This window comes from Capra hircus, chromosome 1, assembly GCF_001704415.2.
Source record: "Capra hircus breed San Clemente chromosome 1, ASM170441v1, whole genome shotgun sequence".
NCBI lineage: Eukaryota > Metazoa > Chordata > Mammalia > Artiodactyla > Bovidae > Capra > Capra hircus.
In genome coordinates this window covers 94,060,583-94,080,237 of record NC_030808.1, presented here as the reverse complement: position 1 = coordinate 94,080,237, position 19,655 = coordinate 94,060,583, and the positions used below count along the sequence as shown (strand labels likewise).

At 38.0% G+C, this 19,655-nt stretch overlaps 1 protein-coding gene across 1 annotated transcript in view; it reads right to left on the bottom strand.

Annotated features, from left to right (window-relative positions):
- Positions 1-19,655, bottom strand: part of SPATA16 (spermatogenesis associated 16) — a 242,192-nt gene that overhangs the window by 61,900 nt on the left and 160,637 nt on the right. The window contains exon 5 of the mRNA XM_005675304.3: positions 2,253-2,400. Within this exon, the coding sequence (XP_005675361.1) occupies positions 2,253-2,400 (148 nt within the window). The remainder of the gene's footprint in view (positions 1-2,252; positions 2,401-19,655) is intronic.

The window sequence follows — 19,655 nt, the reverse complement described above, 5'->3', positions numbered from 1 at the left end:
AAACCCTCTGAAGATATCCATAACAAAATGATAAGTGATTTATAACAATTAGCAAAAATTGTGAGTTCTGAAATATTTTTATCTATTCTCCTCAGAATGCTCAAATTAAGTAAATCAGCATGAGTAGTCATTATAGCATGTGATTTCTTCTCTTTCTATGCCTTCAAATTTTCATTGTTCCTTAAGGTTTTACTGTTTATCTCTTAAAAATATCTTTTTTTCTGAAGAGCTTGGGGCATTGTGGAAGAAACAGATTCCATAGGACCTAAAGTTAATGCTTTCATCTCATCTTGGCTTCTATCAGATGGAAATAAGGTACCCCAATGCGATGACACGGGTTCAAATCCAAGGCTCGCTGCCATTGATGTGGTGGTTTTCTGCATATCTTTGGAAAAACTGTTTGTTTCTTCTGGTTACTGTTCTCATTTCTACATGAGAATCATCTTAGTCATTGAGTTATGAGAGTAACAAGAGATAATGAATGTTGAGTAGCTGGCACCTTAAAACTGATCATTAATGGAGTATGTTATTAATCATATAAATCAGTGATTTGACTCTAAAACCCTAGCAAAAGGAATGCAGGGGGCTTAACAGGAAGATACAATATTAGGTGTATGTACTGAGAGATTTTTCTTAACATGGTAGTCACTGTTGATGGGTTTTTAATTTTGAAAGTAACAAAATGGTCTTTAATATTGTTTTGAGTCAATGATTTAAAGACAGTAAAACAGCAATAACAAAAGCTTTTGACAGCTCTTAGTATCTTAGATAACCAGAAATTTCTATCTCCGTTACGGATTGGCTCTTAATTTAATACAATAAAATTCTTAATTTAGAATAACATTTGGAACATAGTAGAAAGTATTGAATGAATAAAAGCAATTGGCTTCCAGAGAAAAAAGAGCAAAAAAGAACACCACAAGTGTCATGTTCTTTGTATATACTTGACTATCCAGGTCTCCTTTAGATAACAGTGGCTGAAGAACATAAAAAAAAAGAGGGGCATTTGAGGTATGAGATAAATGGAGCAAGGAAAATAAAAAAAGAAGGGACTAGAGGAAAAATTTCATCTTCAGGAAAATACTGGAATCACCTAGTCTACTGATGAAGGATATGAAAAAAGGTGACATTTTACACAAGTTACTCCTTCATTTTTTGAAAAATCTTCGAGTTTCTAAGTGTTACCTCTCCTCTTAAAAAAAGAAACATGACCGATGACACAAGGGATATTACACTAGACCTATAAGGCTAGCTCTACATAAAACCTAGAAATAACTTTCTATTTCAACTCAGTTCAGTTCAGTTCAATCGCTCAGTCATGTCAGACTCTTTGTGACCCCATGAATCGCAGCATGCCAGGCCTCGCTGTTCATCACCAACCCCCGGAGTTCACCCAAACTCATGTGCATCGAGTCAGTGATGCCATCCAGCCACCTCATCCTCTGTCGCCCCTTCTTCCCCTGCCCCCAATCCCTCCCAGCATCAGGGTCTTTTCCAATGAGTCAACTCTTCGCATAAGGTAGCCAAAGTGTTGGAGTTTCAGCCTCAGCATCACTCCTTCCATTGAACACACAGGACTGATCTCCTTTAGGATGGACTGGTGGGATCTCCTCGCAGTCCAAGGGACTCTCAAGAGTCTTCTCCAACACCACAGTTCAAAAGCATCAATTCTTATTAGGCTAGTGTCTTTTTAAAGGGCCTTTTTTTGGGTGGTGTCTTGATATCTAATTGAAGGTTGCACTGACTTTCTTGCTTCAAATGAGTAACAAACTTTTAGTAAACATGGTGCTTTCTCTATTTCATATATTGGGCAATTGCATATAACCATTTTGTTACCTACACAAGAATTCAGAATTTTGAAAACTAGTTCCTCCATATCACACTGATAGTCAGTCAGTCAGTTAATTCAGTCTCTCAGTCATATCCGATTCTTTGGACCGTAGCACCCAGGACTGATCTCTGTTAGGATGGACTGGTTGGATCTCCTTGCAGTCCAAGGGACTCTCAAGAGTCTTCTCCACCACCACACTTCAAAAGCATCAATTGTTCAGCACGCAGCTTTCTTCACAGTCCAACTCTCACATCCATACATGACCACTGGAAACACCGTAGCCTTTCAACTCAACAGATTAATTAGAAAAAAAATCCTTAAAACTGAAATAACAAAAGTCAGAAACATCCCTGTATTTGTTTTTTTTTTTTTTTTATGAAAATAAAGTGTCAGCTGATACTTTGAAGATACTGATTCTTACCTGTGTAAATATACTCCACGTATGCAGGATGAATTTTTGTGAAAACTTCTTTTACTTTTTCTATTTTATCAGCTCTGATTTTTGTTGCAAATGGTGTGTACATAACTGAGAAAGATTCCGCTCTGGTGATGGCTTCCTCAATCATGGCCTAAGAGAAAGCAAATAACCCATTTGGCATCAATAACAATATATGACTTTTTAAGAATGTAAAAAAAAATATAATTACCTTTATGGATGATTTAAAAATCTATATACTGTACTGCAGAGATAACATTTTGGTCTTGAATATTCATTAGAGTGAACTTTTAATTAGTTCTGGAAATACTCTTTCATATTAGGAAAACCAATTAAATGGAGAAAGTTTGTAAACAGACACCTCTAAACTGAGCTTGCTTTAAGATAAAAATAAAAATTCTATTTTCTGAGGTGTCATTTTTAACTTGATCTGAAACATCAAATTCTTAAATCTAATATAATTATCTTATGAACAGACACTGATGAGCAATTTGTTCTTTAAAAAAGTAATTAAAATATCTAGATTTAAGTATTGTCTATAAATAACCTGACAAGCTAGACAAACTATATTTTTCTTCTTCCAATACGTGGCTAAGTCTTTAGGAGGTATAAAAAAAACCTTCTCATTTCCCTCCTAGTAAAGCTTTCCTTCCCTGCAGATCACAATGGTTGAGCCATTTGAGGTGGATTCAGCTATTTAAGAATTTCTTTAAATTTTCTTTGTTCATGTATGGTACCATTCTTGATAAAACTTGTCATCACCCAGAGCTTCCTGTTTTAACAAGGTCCATTACTATTTGAAACAGACCAAAAGGGAAGTTATGTGAAGTTTTAAAAAGGAATTTATTCCTTTCCTACAACTTTTCCTTCTAACAAGCTTTAACAATTGAATAAAAAGTGGAACTGTCTATAGTTATCTCATTTTTCTGAAAATAGCATAAAAAATATTATAAAAATTCATATATACTTATAGGAATAGTTTTTCCCCTGAGAACTCAGAGTGTCAACAACCAATAAGGAAAAATAATAGATTTGAAGTTTCCAACAAAGAAAATCATTTAACAAACAGAAACTTTATTATTACCAGCATGCTGCTGCTGCTGCTGCTGCTGCTAAGTCGCTTCAGTCGTGTCTGACTCTATGCGACCCCACAGACGGCAGCCCACCAGGCTCCCCTGTCCTTGGGAATCTCCAGGCAAGAACACTGGAGTAGGCTGCCATTTCCTTCTCCAATGCATGAAAGTGAAAAGTGAAAGTGAAGTCACTCAGTCATGTCCGACTCTTCGCGACGCCATGGACTGCAGCCTACCAGGCTCCTCCGTCCATGGGATTTTCCAGGCAAGAGTACTGGAGTGGGGTGCCATCGCCTTCTCCGTATTACCGGGATGGTGTATTGTTAAACAAGTTTTAGGCTAATATTAAACTCAGTAAGGAGTTGATTTTAAACTGAGAGAGTGAATTTAACTTGTTGATATCCTACTTCATTCCTCAGTGACTCCAAATGGCCTCTATGATCAGTTTTCTAACTTACAACTTAAATTTGTTGTGGGGCAAATTTCTGAATGGCTGAAGGAAAGAACTTGTCCACAAGACTGTCCTTTACAGGTTTGAAGAACTGGAAGGGGAACAAAGAATATGATTGTGATGCCTAATCCAGAGCCAGCAATTAGATGGAGGTAGCCATGGATTATGAAGCAGTGGATTCTGAGAGTGCAGCAGGTCGGGATGCTGAGGCCTGGATGCGACGATGGAAGGCTTACAAAGGGCAATGCAGGCAGCAGATCTGGAATTCAGAAATGTGGATTAAGGGCTCAAGCTGTTTAGTTATCAGGTTCTGGTCTTCCAACAAAAATAAATATCCTTTATATTGGGTCGGAGAATATTTTCTCCAGCTTCGTGCTTCATTGTTCATTGCTGGAACATGGAATATGCTGGAATATATTTATTGGTGTAACTAATTCTGGGATGGCCTGTCCAGACCAAGAAGGTAAGTAGTTGTACCTGGATTCGTGCGAAGTGAGGGGCTGAAGAAGGAAGCTGTTCTAGATCTCAGTTCTAAGGTGGTGATCTGCCTTCACTGCCTTTTGTAGGCTCCTAGTTCCTGTGTGAGTTTGCTAGGGCTGCCATAACAAAGTTTCACAGACTGGGTGGCTGAAACAACATAAATTTATTTTATCACAGGTTCCGTTCCAGTGGCTAAAAGTCTGAGATCCAGGTGTCTGCAGGTTTGATTTCTTTTTAGACCTCTCTCTTTGGCTAGCAGATGGCCAGGTACTTTCCCCTGTGACTTCACATGTTTTTCCCTCTGTGTATGTCTGTATTCTAATCTCCTCTTAAACCTGTCATATTGGATTGTTGGTGTTCAGTCACCCAGTTGTGTCTGACCCTTTGTAACCCCACGGGCTGCAGCATGCCAGGCCTCCCTGTCTCTCACCACTTTCTGGAGTTTGCCCAAATTCATATTAATTGCATAGTGATGCCATCCAGCCATCTCATCCTCTGACACCCTCTTCTTCTTTTCCCAACATCAGGGATTTTTCCAGAGAGTTGGCTGTTTGCATCAGGTGTCTAAAATACTGGAACTTCCACTTCAGCATTAGCCCTTCCAATGAGTATTCAGGGTTGATTTCCTTTAAGGTTGACTGGTTTGATCTTGCTGTCCAAGGAACTCTCAGGAGTCTTCCCCAGCCCGACAGTTCAAAGGCATCAATTTTTGGCACTTAGCCTTCTTTATGAACCAACTCTCACATCTGTACATGACTACTAGAAAAACCATAGCTTTGACTATATGGACCTTTGTTGGCAAAGTGATGTTTCTGCTTTTTAATATGTTTCTGTCTTTTAATTTCATGGCTGAAGTCACCTTCTGCAATGATTTAGGAGTCTAATTCCCTGTCTATTTGCCATGAAGTGGTGGGACTGGATGCCATGCTCTTAGCTTTTTGAATGTTGAGGTTTAAGCCAGTCTTTTCACTCTCCTCTTTCATCCTCATCAAGAGGCTTTTTAGTTTCTCTTCACTTTCTGCCACTAGAGTAGTATCATCTGCATATCTGAGGTTGTTGACGTTTCTCCCACCTATCTTGATTCCAGCTTATAACTCATCCAGCTGGGCATTTCTCATAATGTGCTCAGCATATGAGTTAAACAAACAGGGAGACAACAGACAGCCCTGTCGTACTCCTTTCCCAATTTTGAACCAGTCCGGTTTTAACTGTTGCTTTTTGACCAGCCAACAGGTTTCTCAGGAGATAGGTAAGATGGTCGGGTATTCCCATCTCTTTAAGAGCTTTCCACAGTTTGTTGTGATCCACACAGTCAAAGGCTTTATATTGAATTAAATCCCATTTAAATACCTCATTTTAACTTAATTACCTTTTTAAAGACCCTATTTGCAAATACAATCACCATCTACAGCTTGGGGTTAGGACTGGCATATGAATTTTGCAGGGGACATGGTTCAGCTCATAACACTTCCTGACATCCAAATAGCCTTTCTGGCGGTCTCTCTGAATATCTTGGTGAAGGATATGTTGCTTTAAATTCTGAATCAAATAATTTTAGTGAAGGTATTTAATCTTCTACTTTGCTCCCAGAAAGGTATTAACAGTATCCCAGTAAGACCAAGACAGAAGAAAACATTCTCTCCATCCCATTTCTCTTCCAATTGCTGGCAGCTTAAGTGATGCTGGCAGAATAGCTTTGCCTTTAAGCCATCACACAGCAGGACAGAAAGACTCGTGCCCAAGCGCCTACACCAGCTTTTTTTTTGCAAGTGGCAGAAGAGTGGTTTTCATGACAGTTTGATCTGCTTGTTTAAGGCATTGTGCTCTTGGCTTAATGCTCAAGACATGGCATGCAGGCTTTCACGGTGTTCTCCACTCAGGAGGGTATATGCTGGAGTATATACCCTCCCTCTCTCTTCACTCAGAGTCAATAGAATTGGGGTTCTTTTGAGGCTTCTGCTCTCCATCTTGAAGATGAGTAAAGAAGTGAGTGAGCAAGCAGAGTGTGTAAGAATAAAATTGAATTTTCAATGGAGACACTTTTTCGGATGAAATTACTACAGCCCCAAGAAGAAATATTACAGTGTAATTTAAAATATATATTTACATATAAAGTTTTAAAAACATATATTTAAAATATAAATGTGCACACACAAATGTAACATTCCTGCTATATTGTTAACTAATTTATTTGTGAAGTAGTCTAGAAAAATTTAGCTTTAAAATACTTGTTATTACTATAATTATTATTATTTAAAATAGTGGGAATTTTTTATCATTTTTGGTTGGTCACCAAAATATCAGGTTTTCATTTTGTGATGGCAATAATAACTTAGAATTGGGCTTGTTTTTTATGAGCAATCTATGTCCATTAAAAAAAATTATTTTATTGAAGTAGGTGACACTGGTGGTAAAGAATCTGCCTACAGTGCAGGAGCTGTAGGAGATGTGAGTTTGATCCCTGGGTGGGGAAGATCCCCTGGAAAAGGAAATGGCAACTACTCCAGTATTCTTTCCTGGAAAATTCCAGGGAGAGACGAGCCTGGCGGGTTATAGTCCATGGAGTTGCAAAGAGTGAGCAATGGCTTAGTGAGTAAGCACATAGTTGATTTACAATGTTGTATTTCTGCTGTACAGTAAAGTGATTCACTTATATATGTATATTTTCCATTTTCTTTTCCACTGTGGTTTATCACAGGATATTGAATATAGCTCCCTGTGTTATACAGTAGGACCTTGCTGTTTATCCATTCACTATTGTAATAGTTCACATCTGCTGATCCCAAACTCCCAATCCATTCCTCCCTGCACCTTCCTCCCCCAGCAATCACAGGTCTGTTCTCTATGTGAGTCTGTTTCTGTTTCATAGACAAGTTCATTTGTGTCATATATATATATGAAAAGGCAATGGCACCCCACTCCAGTACTCCTGCCTGGAAAATCCCATGGACGGAGGAGCCTGGAAGGCTTCAGTCCATGGGGTCGCTGAGGGTTGGACACGACTGAGAGACTTCACTTTCACGCACTGGAGAAGGCAATGGCAACCCACTCCAGTGTTCTTGTCTGGAGAATCTCAGGGACGGGGGAGCCTGGTGGGCTGCTGTCTATGGGGTCACACAAAGTCGGACATGACTGAAGTGACTTAGCAGTAATATATAATTTATTTATTTAATTTTGGCTGTGCTGTGTCTTTATTGCTGCATGAAGACAGCTGTCTCCATTTTCTCTAGTTGTGGAGAGTAGAGGGTATCGTGGTTGCTGTGTGCAGGCTTCTCACTGTGGTGACTTCTCTTGTTGCAAAGCATGGGCTCCAGGGTTTGTGGACTTCAATAGTTGTGGCGTGTGGGCTCAGTATTTTTGCCTCCTGGGCTCTGGAGCACAGGTTCAATAGTTTTGGCACATGGGCTTTGTTCCTCCATAGCTTGTGGGATCTTCCTGGACCAGGGATTGAACTCATGTCTCCGGCATTGGCAGGTGGATTTTTCACCACTTAGCCACCAGGGAAGTCCTGTGTCATATTTTAGATTCCAGATATTAGTGATATCATATGGTATTTGCTTTCTCTTTCTGACTTACTTCACTTAATATTATAATCTCTAGGTCCACTGATACTGCTGCAAACGGCATTATTTCATTATTTTTTATGGCCAAGTAGTATTCCATTGTATATATGTACCACATCTTTATCCATTCATCTGATGATGGACATTTAGTTTACTTCCATGTTGTGGCTGTTGTGAATAATGCTGCTATGAGCATAGGGGTGGATGTATCTTTTTGAATTGTAGCTTTGCTTGGATATATGCCCAGGAGTGGGATTGCTAAATCATATGGCAACTTTTAGTTTTCTCCATGGTGGCTGCACCAATTTACATTTCCACTAGCAGTGTAGAAGAGTTTTCCCTTCTCCATAACTTCATCAGTATTTATTGTTTGTAGATTTTAATGAATAATCTAATGTGGGCACACTGAAGATTTTAAATGCAAAGATTTTTTTTAACTGGGATATTTTATAATAATGATAGATATTAAAATATAAATTTTGATTTACTTTTTACCACCAGTCAAAGATTTTCCTTGGTTTTGAAAATAGAGATGAGACATTGAAGTTTGTAAAAAAAAAAAAAAGTAAGCGCACTGAAAATGAAGGCAGGTTTCAAATGGTCGTTTTTAACTTGACAAGAATTTTCTGCAGTTGTGTCATTCTTTCCCAATGTGTGAGGTTTTCTGATGTCAATAAATGTCTCACGTATGCAGAGAATGGGGAGCATAATCATGGGGATTGTTTGCATGGGGAGCAGTTTGCAATGGGGATTGTTTGCATGACCTGCTGTTGTGTGCATTGCTATTAATTTTGCTTTCTTTGCTGCTACACAAAAAGAAGCTTTGAAATTAGGTGTTCGCATTTGGGAGTCCTAATAATTCTCTATTGTTATCCTCATGTTATCAAGTTTTAAAGATTATAGTTATACAAACCAAGAGTGTGTGTGGGCAGCTCACTTCCTCTACAAACAGTAACATAATAATTTCTCCTTATACATTAGCTAAGCAAAAAAGAGCATTTGCTACTTCAGAAATCAACTTGCCCAGGATAATTGTAAACCAAGAAAGACCAGGAGAGATAGGGAAGAGAGATACTCTATTAAGGATAAAGGAAAAGCAATCAAAGTAGCGGAAAAAGATGACTAGCGAAAAAGAAAAGAAACAAAATTTATCTCCTTCTTCTAAATCCAAGTGGGTTGATTCTTCCTGGTAAATTTTTAAGAGGACTTAAAGTGCCCAGGATAAATCTTGCAGTAACCATAAACCTCAGACATTTCCAATGATGGGATTATAAAATTTCCCCCCCTTTTTTTTTTGCTGGAGGATTTGGATAAATTGTAACCTTTTAACTATGTGTCCAATGATGGTGGTTCAGTGAGTAGAATTCCTGTTACTGCTAATTAGAAAATGTGATAAAGTTATTATAGATTATTATCAAATTATTTCTTTAATGTTCCCTTTATTGGGGTTGCCCATAATTGCAGTGAATTGCTTTACTTACAGGATTAAATCTGGAAGGAATCTTGGGAATTTTCCAGTTCAATTCACTGAATTGCAGATGGCTTAAGTGACTTGGAGAGGCATAAGTGACTTTTCTAAGGATTAACAGCTTTTTAATTTTAGAGAATTTAGAATTAGGTTTTCAAATATTATATTTCACATTCTCTTTGGAAAATTATGTTTTTATTTCCTCAGCTTTATCCTTGTGTTTAAAACAGCCATAATAGACATATCATCTTAAATTCTTAAGTATTTAATTTAATTTTGCAGTATATGTGAGTGCTGCAGAACTTTAGAACATATATAGATCTATTTATCTACCTACCTACCCATCTCCTAGACACCTGGTTAGGTATTTTCCCTTGTAGTTGGGTGTGGCCATGTGGCTGAGTGCGGGCCAATGGAATGTAGGCAGGAATGATATTCTTTCCAAATTCAGCCCATAAAACTTGCCTAGTATGATCTCCTATTTCCTTTCCTTATCAGCTACCTAGAGAGGAAGTCTCCAAGGATGTGGATGAAGATGGAGTTACAGGATGGAAGGAGTACGGGTTCTCCTGTTGCTGACTGGAGGACGGACAATCAGCCAGGAACACCCACATTGGACTGTACTGTAAGTGAGAAATCAACATTTATTAAGTTACTAGAATTTTGGAGGTTTTAAAAAAATAATTTAATGTATGTATTTATTTTGTTATTTAATTTAATGTATGTATTTATTTTGTTATTTAATTTAAAGTATGTGTTTATTTTGTTATCTAATTTAATGTATGTATTTATTTTGTTTTGGGGCTGTGCTGGGTCTTTGCTGCTGCGGGGGCTTTAGTCTAGTTGCAGCGCGCAGGGATACTCTCTAGTCGGTGTGACGGCTTATCATCGTGGGGGCTTCTCTCGTCGAGGAGCACAGGCTCTAGGGTGCATGGGCTCAGTGGATGAGTCATCCAGGCTCAATAGTTGTGGCGCATGGACTTAGTTGCTCCGTGGCGTGTGGGATCTTCCCGGACCAGGGAAGGAACCCGTGTCTCCTGCTTTGGCAGGTGGATTCTTTACCATGGATCCACCAGGGATGCCTTGGAGTTGTTTGTTGTAGTAGTTAGTCTACCTTAATACACAAACACTATTAAAGGAAAATTGGAATCTCTCTCATAATCCATTTTTTCTACTAAGTCTTATGTATTATTTTAAAAAAGTAAAGAAAAAAGATATTTTAAGATGAAATAACTTCTCAGTTAGCAGTGTGATAAATGTTTTTATATATCTTATGCTTTAATTTTCCTAAAGTCCATCTAAGTAAGTGGATTCATCCTAGTGGATGGATATTATGATTGTATTGTTTTATCTTCAGTTGACACTATTAGATTCAAAGGAACCAATGCTATATTTGAAAGCTATAAGTGATTGAGATGGAAACCTTTAGTCCTTAGTGGTTAATATGGCTCCTTGTCATTATTTTAATAATGATGAAATTTGGAATGATACCTAGGATTTTCTAGAGAACAGAAAAATAAAATTGTTGAGCAATATTTTTCAAACTTAATCCTTTTTAAATATATATGAATTTAATTCGAAAGACTTCAACTTTTTTGAAATTTAGATTTAATCTAAAGAGTAGATTTTCTTAAGGAGCCGAATATCTTGCCTTGAGACTTACCTATAAACTGCTTCATAGTATCATTTAGAAACTAGCCAGGATTGAGATTTTAATGATAATTTTATTAATATAATGATATGTCAGAATAAAATATATAATAGTTTGCCCTGCCCTGATAATCAACATTTTAATGCAGAAATACTGCCTTGGACTTATGAGAGTTCTTTTATTAAGCAACCTTCATTGTAAGTTGTATATTTTTCTAGTATAAAGGAATATTTGGCAGCTTTTCCATTACATTTATTAGCTCAGTGATATGAACATTGAAAATATCTTCATGCAGTTTAAATATAAGTATTTAAAGTTTTATTTGTGTTTTCTGGAAATTACCAAACATTGTATGAACAGGTTACTTGTATCAAGGAAAGCACATTTTTATATAGCAATTTTGAATTCTCTACTTTGCAACCTGTCTTGTTTAAAACAGTCACAAGAACTACCATTTAAATTATGAAATATTTCCTTAGTTTTGCAGTGTATGTGAGTGTTATAGGATTTTAGAACATATAACTATATATGTATATATATTCACATATTTTGTGTGTAAATGTATTCCACTGTTCACTGTCCAGTCTGGTTAGGGTTAAGATTTTGATTATATATATATGCCTCCATTAGCTGAATAACTTGAGCACTTAGTGTCCAAAATGTACCCTGTATTTGTTTTTAATCATTTATATTTCATAATAAAATTTTATTTCCATGCCTCTTCAGCATGAAACAAAAGAGATGGAAGGGATGTAAGATATTATTTTAAGATCATTCAACTTTATAACCAAGGAAACTGAGGCTCTTGTTAGTTCTGGTGACTCACTTGCAGTCACAAAATTAGAGATGGAAGTGAGACAAGAACACAAGTCTCTGAAACCAGTGCTTTCTCTTACACTGAGATAATTTTTATATTTGTAAATAGATTATTTCCTAGAATTATAAGGTCAAGTATTGCTTTCATTTCCTTTTTTCATGACTGTTTTATTCCTGTCATCAAAGACAAGGATAATTTGACGCTGATGCTAACAAAGAAATAAATGGACCACATTAAGACTAAACCAGGTCAAGTTCCTCTTCACAACAATAATCCTAGCATAGAGTATTCATCCTTCACTCCTACTGGCCACAGTAAGAGTGTTTTGTCTACAGGCTGCTGATTAGATTTAGGATATGCTATCAATTAGCATGCCTTTCTCAAAGAGAAACATTTACAGAAATTAAATGAAAGGCTTCTTAATGGGGAAGTCAATAATGTGCTTGGGTTGGTCTAACTTATTTAATGGCAAAGCACAAATAATTTGTAAATAGAATATAGAGTATGTTCTTGTACTAAAGACCCTGAATAATTTTCTACATGCACATTAGAGAAACACCAGCTGATAGAAACTCAGAGCTACAAGTGTGGGTTTCAGCAGCCTCCAGACTGTTTAGGATGCCACAGAGCTTTTATTCTTGATGACTTAAAATGAATCACCAAAACGTATCACATGAATACATAGCTGTATTACAGGTAATTGTTTCATTACTGGGTATTACTAATGAGCTTTAGCTCCTGTGTTCAGTGGTAGATGCCAACATGGTTTGGAACCCTTTTTGTTGTTGTGTGTTTCATCTCTATGCTTCGTTTAGTTGTATGAAAGTAGGTATTCCTTTCCCTATTCTATGTATGTGGTTTTTTGATTATATTTCTTGACTGGTGTTTCACAGCTGAGTAATGGTGATATGGGGACAAGAACTTGGTAACGGGGTTTCCAGGCTTGTACTGCTTTTTACATATATGTGTATATATATATATATATATGTGTGTGTGTGTGTGTGTGTGTGTGGACACATATATATTTGTCTCTTGGGCCACTATGAAAGATAACTTTCAGTGGAAAAATCAAGGACACCCTTGAAAAAAAGGTATATTGTAGACGAAGTTGAAAGAATCCAAAGATGTTTAACTTGGAGACAAAATGTCAGTTATATGAACTGACTCTGCCACCAGAGTGCAACCTGCTCTTGGACTCTGCCTGTGTAGATTTTTGTTTAATTCGTTGATAAATATGGAAAACACATTTTTATTGTTTGAATATGTTCACTGTACCTTGGCTGAGTGCTGTAGATAAATTATTCTATTTGTTGAGTCAGCACTGAAAAATAAGCATTATTGTCCCACTTTACAGATGAGAAAACCTCACTCTTTATCTGTTATAACATGCAGTAGTTCACACGGCTACTTTGTGACAGAGCTGGGATTCAAGCCAGCTGTGTATCAGTCAGAGCTTGTGTTCTGAGCCATCTGTGCCATATGGGCTCATCAATGAAGTCTGTAGCCCCATTTGGCATTAAGATAGGATTATAAATATGAGAACCCTTAGTAGAAGGGAAAAACGTTTTAGCAGAGCCTTCTGATGAAAGAACTACTTGTCTTGGGAGCTAATAGCTCCATGGCCCTGGAGGACTTAGGAGGGATTTTGATGTTGGAATCCAGTAATAGGGATCACAATGTCAAGTAGAGATGTGTCTTTATTGTGCTGGAGTCTAGTACTCAAAGTAGTAGACTTTGGGTGGACTCCTCATCCTGGTAATTTCTTTTCTCCCTCAAGTTTCACCCTTGCCTGGGTACCATACACCTATTCTTTTTCATTCTTATGTCTTTAATTTGCCTTTCATTAATCTTGTCTGGGCTGTAGCTCCTCACAGAGGGCCTTATAGTTTAGAAGACAACAGGGTGCAGGAAGATGATTAATATGGGGCAAGTGTCCTTCCAAATGGGCTTCCCAGGTGGCTCAGATGGTAAAGAATCTGCCTGCAATGCAGTTTTGATCCCTGGGTCGGGAAGATCCCCTGGAGAAGGATATGGTTGCCCACTCCAATATTCTTGCCTGGAGAATCCCATGGACAGAGGAGCCTGGAGGGTTATAGTCCATGGAGTCCTCCTATATATGACTTCTCATCATCGGGAAATCTCACGAGGGGGATAATTACATCTGAGAAATGCAACAGAACTGTCACAGCGTATGACATACACATGCATAGACACTTCCGAGAATATATGCATACCCACACACACTCTGTGACTACATGGAGAATCCCATGGACAGAGGAGCCTGGAGGGTTATAGTCCATGGAGTCCTCCTATATATGACTTCTCATCATCGGGAAATCTCACGAGGGGGATAATTACATCTGAGAAATGCAACAGAACTGTCACAGCGTATGACATACACATGCATAGACACTTCCGAGAATATATGCATACCCACACACACTCTGTGACAACAGCAACAAAATCCGGCTTCCAGTGATGCGGAAAGAAATGCAATGCTATCTTCAAGAGGCCTGCCACTGTATTCCAGGTGACCTGTGTCCACTCAAGATTTCTCTCTGCTTCGCGTCATACGCTAATCTTAAAGCGGGCCAACCTCTACCCAATGAAAGATAAATGAAATGAAGACTTGCCATGTTAGTTATGATGTTTTCCATCCCTTTAGGGCTGGGCTTGAAATAATTCTCCTAAGGTCTTCTGGAGGTTTTTGTCTCTCATAGGCTGTTGACTCCTAGTTGAGACTGTGCTGTATGAAATAGCACCTGTGCTTTTCTTGGATAAAAATAGATTCGTTTGACAGTTACTTTGTGATCCTGAGAAAAAGTATATCATGCCACACGTTAAAGGCTGACATTTGAAATGCCAAGGTCTCATTATTTGGAAGAGGGGAAATTATGAGAAAGAAAATAATTCCACCAGGAACTGTACCCAAGTAGAAAAGGCAATCTTCACAAATTAGTGAAGAAAGTACAATCAGATGAATTCAAGAAAAGGGGAGAATCTATTTTTAATTGCTGTGCAATACCATCAGAAGGATGGCTGAATATAAATAAAAACATTAAAAGCTTTGCATTTTACAGATTATCTCATACCTGGGTGAACATAGCTTAAAAAATTTCATGATTTCATGGAATAGTTATTCCACATTTCCAACTGCTAAAAAAAACAGTGACCTCAATTTCTCTGTAAGCTTATAAATCAATAACCCATAAAATCTATGGGAAATATAAAAAATAACCATAAACTCCTCTAAAATTGGTTTTGCTCATAGCAATTTTTGATTTTCAGATGCAAACAAAAACAAAGAAGGAATCCACATGTTCACAAATTTGAACTGGAAGGCAAAGCCTCTATGTAAATAAAATAACCTCATGGCCACCTAGCAGAATAGCCACAGGATAGCCACAGGATTTGGGGGAATTAAATAGTTATACCTGAATTTGTTCAAGTAAAAGAAGGCTCAAATTGCCTTAGATCTCTGAAACTCACATCATTCTCAAATGAAGGAAAATGAAAAGAAATTTAGAGGTCACTTTTTTCTCCCCTAAGAACTGTCGGAAACCCAAAAAGCTTTTTAGGAGAGAAAAAAGAAAAGGAAAAGCTGACTCTATTTTATCATCTATGGATATTACTGCAAAACCAAACCAGCACCATGAAAAAAAATATTATATGTATATATATAGTTCTGAAGAAGAGTGCTTAAATAAATATTTCTCAGGAGTGGCTGAGGATTATTTTCTTGTTTGATATGATGCCACTAGTTCTCGTTTTATTTTTAGTTGGACGACAATTACTTTACAATATGTGTTGGTTTCTGCTATACATCAACACGAATCAGTCATAGGTATATATATGTCTCCTCCCTCTTGAATCTCCCTCCCATCTCCCACCCCTTCCTACCACCCTTCTAGGTTTTCGCAGAGCACAAGGTTTGGGTTCCTTGCATCTTATCACCTGAACATGCTCCATTTCCTCTGATGCCACTCTTTTCTATGAAGGTTGAAATATCAACTTGCAGATAGATAGGGCTGAGGTACAAGTGTGCAGCCCTCTGGAGGCCACTTTCTGAGGCTATGTCCACCCATTCTTGCATGATTTGGATGCCTGACATTGTTTTGGCAGGAGACAAAGCTGTTTATTTCTCAGTGAGAACTAGGATTCCAAAGGCAGGGAAACTACTAAAAGGTGACACTTTGAGTAGATTTCACACCGAGGTGAAGTAATTGAGTGTTTGACTCATTTTTTCAAAGAAAGCTTTGGCTTTTGACATGTACATGTGGGATAGAGGAGGGGGGATGGTGTGGGGAGAAAGGAAGGATGGGCAGGTGAAAAACAACCTCACCTACTTGGCAGTCTTGCCAAATCAATGCCATCATATATATATATATATACACACACACACACACACACACACACACATATAGTACCGATGTGAACTATATATACGGATAGTAGTAGTAGTGAAGTCGCTCAGTCGTGTCCGACTCTTTGCGACCCCATGAACAGTAGCCAACCAGGCTCCTCTGTCCATGGGATTTTCCAGCAAGAATACTGGAGTGGGTTGCCAGATAGATATGTACTATATATATGTGTGTATATGTATATATAGTTCTGATATGTATGCATGAATTTAATACATATGTGGTTCAGATTCCTTCCTCCATCCCTCCCTCCTTCTCTCTCTTCCTTCTTCCTTTCTTTCTTTACTTTCTTTCTTCCTTCTTAGTCCCTGGGATACTCACAGAACATTAATAGAAAAACTACACAGAACTGTATAAACATAAAATAATGTCACGGTCACTGTCTCCTTCATGAGAACACGCAACCTTGGATCAAATACATGCCTAAATCACATCTTTCATTTACAAGTGAACCTCTTCTGCTGGCATACTGCCTCAAATAGCATCAAAGCAAAATGAAGCACAGGCAGCGTTTAACAACGCTGGTAACCATAGAAACATATCATTAAAGAATATATAAACAGAAATGAATAATTAGATGAGAAATTCATTTCTACATTTATCTTTTTTCCAAGACCCAGGAAAAGAAGCTCTCTTTTACCTCTCATCTCAATTTGGACATTTCCTCTTTAGCCTGTCATCTAACTGAAAAATACAAGAATTCATAAAATGAAAATTGCCATATTGCCTCGCTTAATGGACAGATCTCTTTGTAGGCAAGTGACTGAAAAATGTTTCAGTACCATTGTGGCCTCGATGTAGCACTGAGTGCAGGAAAGGATCCTGAGGAAGCCACGGAGTCTGCTTTTGATAGGAGGGCATCACTCACAGTGGGCATTAGTCACAATGATTTACATTGTGAGTAAGGGGCAAGAAGGGGAGAGCAGTTGTTGATCTTTAAAAATGGGAAGCACAGTTTGCCTCACTTACTGGAGGCTTCTATTGTACACAGTGGAAAGACTGAAGTGGGCAGAAATCTGGGGCTCGTGGGTTATATCAGTCGCATCGTCAGATAGGCAGCATCACTTGTGCAGGTCATCTGCCACTCTACCTTTGCACCTAGGTAAGCCCTACATCAACTTTATTGTAAATTAAGTTGGTCATTAACTTTAAAAGTTACTAATGGTCTTGGAGACCATCTAGCCCACAGTTGTGCAGTAGAATCACCTAGTAGGGGGGCGGTAGGAAAATATGATTTTCAGGATCTCACCCAACTCTGGGGAATCTAATACTTTGAATGTTTTCCCAGGTGTCTCTAATGCAGTGGTCGCTAGACCAGTGTTAGGTCAATGGTTAAACATTAACCTAAACATTGACCTAACCCAACTTCCTCATCATATAGTAGCAGAAACTAGAAGTCTAGAGTGCTATGGTAGACAGAGTTGCTGGTCTTGATTTCTCCCCTCTCTATAGCAATATCATGGCACTTCCCTGATCCCGTGGACAGGTTCCCATCCCAGGAGCCTGATGGGCTATAGTCCATGGGGTCGCAGAGAGTCAGACACAACTAAGCGCAGCACAGCTGTAGCAATATCATATCAACAGGGTTGTCATGACTTTTGAGTAAGCAGAAGAATCTAACTCCTTGTCCTTGGGCTTAAGCACATGGTTTTCTTTGACTTAAGGGATGTTAGTAAGCAAGGTGTGGGCAGAGCTTTGAAACGTTCTTATACAGTTTTTCTTTCTCTCTTAGAATCCTGCATTTTGCCATAGGAAAGAAACATCAGGTAGCCATTGGTCTAAGGAGGATGAGACACGTGGATCATTCTTAGGCCTCTCTGCAGCTTAGACCTAAGCGTAGCCAAGCCCAGCCTACATCAGTCAAACTCAAGCTGACCTGCTTATTATTATAAGTCAGAGCTGTGGAGTGATTTGTTGCACAGCATTGTTGTAGCAGTAGCTGATTAACACAGCAATGAAGTGACTTATCCAAAGTTGAATCCTAGCATTGGACCTAGAAGTTATATCTTGAGTCTGAGGTTTGACTTGGTTCTACTGCTCTGTATTACTGCTTCCCTTTGCTTCCTTTCCTTTGCAGAGTTAAGCACAACACATCCTGCACCATGTGAGGTCCTCCCGCTCAGTCTGCATTCCCTGCACTCCAGGACATTGTCACCCTTCCTCATCAGAGCTTACCTTTCCTACCTTTCCTTCCACATCTTGTTCCCTCAAGGTTCTGTCTGTTTTCATGTTTCCAAAGAGACTAGGAAAGTCTCAGACTAATTCCCACAACTGTGTCACCCTTCAGTGAGTTAAACACTTCCAGATAAAATTTCTGTTTCATATTACTAGGGGATGACTAGAGCCTTTATGCCAGGTGGTTGGAATTTAAGCATAATATATGGCAATTCATATGGAAAATATTTTTTAGGTGAGTTGCTTTGGTGTTTCTCAGATGATATCTAATCCAAATACTGTATACCCTGGGTTATACTCAGAAGTTCCTTGCTCAAATATTTTATAAACTCTGCCTGACAGGTCAAATAAATAAATAAATAAACTATAAATATAGGCGGCTTAAGAGAAATGCTCACGTGGTATTTCTATTTTGTTCCTTCTGTGGAAAATTTTTTCACAGGGAAGCACATCTTTGGAGAGAACACATGTTTTTTTTTCCTTCTCTAGAATATGTAGGTGTTTTGTTAAAGATAATAAAAAATTTTGTGGTTCCTTGACATTACTTTGCCTATAATTTCATGTTGAAGATTTTATTTTTATTCTGAAGTTGAGAAATCATAAGTTTTTATTAGGTGAATGACTAATATTGGGCTGATTTTGCAGTATCAAGAAGAAAAACAACAGGAGTGAAAAAATTACTCTAAGAGATCAGCTTCTGTTCAGTGTAAAGATATTCCACATCATTCTCTGATTAGCCAGAGAAATCCATTAGATTGTTGCTACCCTGATCACCACTTTTGAAAGAAGAAGCTAATAGCTAAAACCTTGGAAGCTGCATGAAGACATCTGTGAACATAGAAACCAATGAGACAAAGGACTCTTGGAAAACTGCGACCTTCTTGAAATATTCTGATGAATCTCAAACTCAAGTATAGCACAGAAGTTGTCTACAATTCTGAACTTAACACACGCACACACACACACACATATTTGTTGAAATATCATAAACAACTGAATTTTAAAACTGCATACAAAATAGCTATACAAAAATATTCTCTTTTTTTGGTCTGAGTTTCATGTCAAACTGTAATGGAACTTTGATGGTATTGTGGAAGAAAAATAGATTAAGAAATTAGGTCTAATTTAAGTACTGGGGTTTTTTTGGTAAATATTTTGTGCTAGAATATATACTTTTGAAGACAAGGTGATGTCTATTTTGCTCACTGCTGTATATCCAATGCCTAGCACGGTGTTTAACATACAGTGGCTAATAAGTGCTCGATAAATAGGTGCTCACTGAATAGGAA